The 5,000-nt window shown below is 45.3% G+C and overlaps 1 protein-coding gene across 2 annotated transcripts in view; it reads left to right on the top strand.

Moving 5' to 3' along the window:
* LOC143293432 (uncharacterized protein ZK1073.1-like) overlaps positions 1 to 5,000 on the top strand; it is a 92,919-nt gene that overhangs the window by 21,249 nt on the left and 66,670 nt on the right. For both annotated transcript variants that reach the window (XM_076604282.1, XM_076604283.1), the window contains exon 3: positions 1,897 to 1,954. In XM_076604282.1, coding sequence (XP_076460397.1) covers positions 1,897 to 1,954 — 58 coding nt within the window. The remainder of the gene's footprint in view (positions 1 to 1,896; positions 1,955 to 5,000) is intronic.

Below are 5,000 nucleotides of genomic sequence, written 5' to 3'. Positions count from 1 at the left end.
TCTGTACCTTTCTGTCTGTATGTCTGTCTGACTGTCTGTACTTTTCTGTCCATCTGCATGTGTCTGTCAGTCTGGCTCTCAGTCTTTCTCGCTGTGATATATATATATATATAAAAAAAAGCATTTCTACACTTCTGACGTCTCTTTCTATCTCCACCCCACCCTTACAAGTAATCTGTACTTTTCTGTCTATCTGTCTGTCTGACTATCTTTCTTTCTTTCAGTCTGTCTGTCTGTCCGTCCGTCAGTATCTGGCTGGCTGGCTCTCCATCTTTCTCGCTCTGATATTAACAAATTTGCATTCCTACACTTCCAAAGCCTCTTTCTACACCGCCCCTTCCCCATGACTGTCTGTCTGTCTATCTGTATCTGTCTGTCCGTCAGTCTCTGTCTATCTCTCTCTCTGTCTCTGTCTCTCTCTCCCCCACCCTCTCGCTGTCTCTTCGTTGGCAGATAGCCTTTCATTTTCTGGCTGTGACTATTGATCATTTGACGGACGTGATGTCGCCGAAAGCTGTGCTGTGCCGAGCTGTGCCGAGCTTTCCTGTGCCGTGAGCATGAAGGAATTAGAGTGCACGTGAGACTCGGCGAAACCAGAGCTGTTGTCATCGATTGACGATCTGGTCCCGAAACAACGGTGCTGGTGTAGATGTACATGAAAACACACACACACACACACACACACACGTGCGCATTGCATGGGATTCAACTGCTGAAGATGGATTGCTTGTATTGTTGTTGTTATCATTATATTATTATTGTTATTATTTTATTTACTTACAGCTTACTTTTCTAGTGTGTGAAAATTAATGTCGTTCCCAGGGGAAAGGGCGTTCCTGTTGAAAGTAGCGTCATGTGTGTGTGTGTGTGTGTGTCTGTGTGTTGGCTGTGTCTGTGTCTGTGTGTGTGTTCCGCTGTTTTGTGTGACATCATGGACATGTCTAAAGAAAGATAATATAAGCCTGTGCTAGGAAAATAACAAAACAAACTCTTGTTACTTACATACAGTGAGTTCTTTGATTTACTTCGTTTGCTGGCACCAAGCGCATGCTGTGCACGGAACCACGGCCCATTGTCTTACGATTCGAAAGACTAGCACCCAGACCACTACTCAGGTTAAATGGGAGGGAATGAAAAACAACAACAAAAAACCACCAAAAAGTGGATTGGTGCCTCTTCATCATTCATCATCAACGCCATCATTTTTTCTTCTTCTTTTTTTTAAAGATAAGTTTTATGCTCCTGTATCTGCTTGATAGCCTTTTCTTGTTGATATTTGCCTTATTGATTGGTTTTGTTTATTTACTTCAAAATGTTGTTTATTTGTTGATTTATATATATATATATATATATATATATATATATTATTCATTGGCTTATTTATTACGAATGAATTTAAATGTTTATTCATCTGTTTGCATGTTTGTTTGCCTAGCTCTGTCTCTCTATCTATCTATCTATCTATGTGCTTCATTATCTATCAATCTATTTACTTGATTATTTACTTACGTATTTACGTATTGGTTGATTGATTAATTGATTCATAATTGCGACTATCTATCTATCTGTCTATCAATCAGTCTACTTCATTATCTATCAATCTATTTACTTACATATTTACGTATTGGTTGATTGATTAATTGATTCATAATTCCGACTATCTATCTATCTGTCTATCTATCTATCAGTCAATCTACTTCATTATCTATCAATCTATTTACTTGATTATTTACTTACTTATTTACTTATTGATTGATTAATTGATTCATAATCCCGACTATCTATCTATTTAGCTTCATTATTTATCAATATATTTACTTACTTATTTGCTTGCTTATTTACTTATTGACTGATTGATTGATTGATTGATAATCCTGGATGTGTCCATGCTTGCAGGGCTGCATCAAGACGTGTCAGTTTGTCGTTCTCACGGTGCACGACTTAGGATGCAATCGTAAGTACATTGAAAGACAAAACTAGCATGATGTATTAGTGCATTTTTTGTCTTTGGCATATTGTGCACATTGCTGTTTGTTGGTGGCAGCGTTTTAACTGCGTAGGTGTTGCTTTTTGTTGTTTGTTTGTTTGTTTGTTTGTTTCCTGGTGTTGTTGTTTTGCATTGGAGACTGGATCGCTGCGTACACGCACGCATTCACACACGCATACACGCGCGCGCGCGCAAGCACGCACGCACATACACACACACACACACACACATTTTTCATTCATTCATTCATTTTCCATTGCACTTGTGTCTTATAAACCTTAAGGTTTCATGACAATAAAATCTATTCTATTCTATTCACACACACACACACACACACACACACACAGAGGCCGATGGGGAGGGGTGCGGGGCGGGGCGAAGCCCAGGAAATCTTGGCACATATCTCTTACCATAATTATATTAGCTCCTCCCTGTGTCTGTCTTGTCTGCCTGTCTGTATGTCTGTCTGTCTGGCTGCTGTCTTGTCACTGCTTCTCTGTTCGCTTCTCTGTTATTCCTTCCTCCGCCACCCCTCATCTCTCTCTCTCTCTCTCTCTCTCTCTCTCCTCCTCCTCCTCTCTCTCTCTCTCCCCTCTCTCCCTCCCTTCTCTCTCCCTCCCTCTTCTCTTTCCCTCTCTCTCCCTCTTCTCTCTCTCTCTCTCCACCTCTGTCTCTCTCCCTCATCTGTCTGTCTCTCTCCCTCTCTCCCTCTCTCTTCTCCTTCTCTCCCCTCTCTCTCTCTTTCTCCCTCCCACCCCTCTCTCTCTCCTTTCTCTCTCCCTCTCTCTCTTCTCTCTCACCCTCATCTCTCTCTTCTCCCTCCCTCTCTTCTCCCTCATCTCTCTCTCTCTCTTTCTCTCTCTCTCTCCCCACTCGTTCCGTTCGTCTTCTGCCCACCCCCACCCCCGCACTTCCCCCACCACCCTCCGTCTGCTGTCGAGACAGTGCTTGTTCATCGCATATCGCTTTCGTTTCGTGTGTGTGTGTGTGTGTGTGTGTGTGTGTGTGTGTGTGTGTGTGTGTGTGTGCTGGAGGTGTTAGGGGGGCGAGTGTGTGTGTGTGCGCGCGCGCGTGCGTGCGTGTGTGTATAAGTACTTACTTATATGCGCACATGTGGTCAGTTTATATTTGGTGTAAACGGGAGGGTTCCATGAGGAATATATCTCCGTAATAAAAAAATGAACAACATCAACAATAACAACAAAGTCTGCAAAAAACAAGAACAACAATGAAGTCTATATCTTTGTAGTAAACAATAACAACAACAAAGTCTGTAAACTGATTAAAGTAAGGTGTCAGTCAGAGTCGAGAGACCATGTATTGATAGGATCAGTGCTTGGAATGCCCTGCCCTGTCCTGTGTATCTGTACATACTGGCAAAACAGCGTCTGCCATGGCCCACGTGGGAGTCGACTGTCTTGACCGAAACGAACTGCACTGGGAAGATGCTTCTCCTGATGCTCTGCAACAGCAACAATAGCACCACCACCACCACCACAATAGGAACAGCAACAATAGATCCACCACCACCACCACAACAACAGCAACAATAGATCCACCACCACCACGACAACAGCAACAGCAACAATAGCACCACCACCACCACCACCATAACAACAGCAGCAATAGCAGCAGCACCACCACAACAGCAACAGCAACAATAGCACCACCACCACCACAGCAAATGCACCACCACCACCACAACAACAACAGCAACAGCAACAGCAGCACCACCACCACCACAGCAACAGCAACAGCAGCACCACCACCACAACAGCAACAGCAACAGCATCACCACCACCACAACAGCAACAGCAACAATAGCACCACCACCACCACCACCACAGCAACAGCAGCACCACCACCACCACAGCAACAATAGCACCACCACCACCACAGCAACAGCAACAATAGCACCACCACCACAACAACAGCAACAATAGCACCACCACCACCACAACAACAGCAACAGCAGCACCACCACCACCACAGCAACAGCAACAATACCACCACCACAACAACAGCAACAGCAACAATAGCACCACTACCACCACCACTACAACAACAGCAACAATAGCATCACCACCACTACAACAACAGCAACGGCAACAATAGCACCACCACCACCACAGCAACAGCAACAATAGCACCACCACCACTACAACAACAGCAACAATAGCATCACCACCACTACAACAACAGCAACGGCAACAATAGCATCACCACCACCACCACAACAGCACACAATAGCACCACCACAGCAACAGCAACAATAGCACCACCACCACCACAGCAACAGCAACAATAGCACCACCACAACAACAGCAACAGCAACAATAGCACCACCACCACCACAACAACAGCAACGACAACAATAGCACCACCACCACCACAGCAACAGCAACAGTAGCACCACCACCACCACAACCACAACAGCAACATTAGCTCCACCACCACAACAGCAACAATAGCACCACCACCACCACCACCACCACCACAGCAACATTAGCTCCACCACAGCAACAGCAACAATAGCACCACCACCACCACAACAGCAACAATAGCACCACCACCACCACCACCACAGCAATAGCACCAATAGCACCACCACCACCACCACCACAACAGCAACAATAGCACCACCACCACCACCACCACAGCAATAGCACCAATAGCACCACCACCACCACCACAACAACAGCAACATTAGCACCACCACCACAACAGCAACAATAGCACCACCACCACAACAACAGCAACAGCAACAATAGCACCACCACCACCACCACAACAACAGCAACATTAGCACCACCACCACCACAACAACAACAGCAACAATAGCACCACCACCACCACCAGAACAGCAACAATAGCACCACCACCACCACCACAACAGCAACAGCAACAATAGCACCACCACCACCACCAGAACAACAACAGCAACAATAGCACCACCACCACCACAACAACAGCAACAATAGCACCACCACCACAACAGCAACAGCAACAATAG

This window comes from Babylonia areolata, chromosome 19 (genome assembly GCF_041734735.1).
Source record: "Babylonia areolata isolate BAREFJ2019XMU chromosome 19, ASM4173473v1, whole genome shotgun sequence".
Taxonomy (NCBI): domain Eukaryota; kingdom Metazoa; phylum Mollusca; class Gastropoda; order Neogastropoda; family Buccinidae; genus Babylonia; species Babylonia areolata.
The sequence above is the reverse complement of the archived record's forward strand: the minus strand, read 5'-3'. Positions and strand labels throughout refer to the sequence as shown.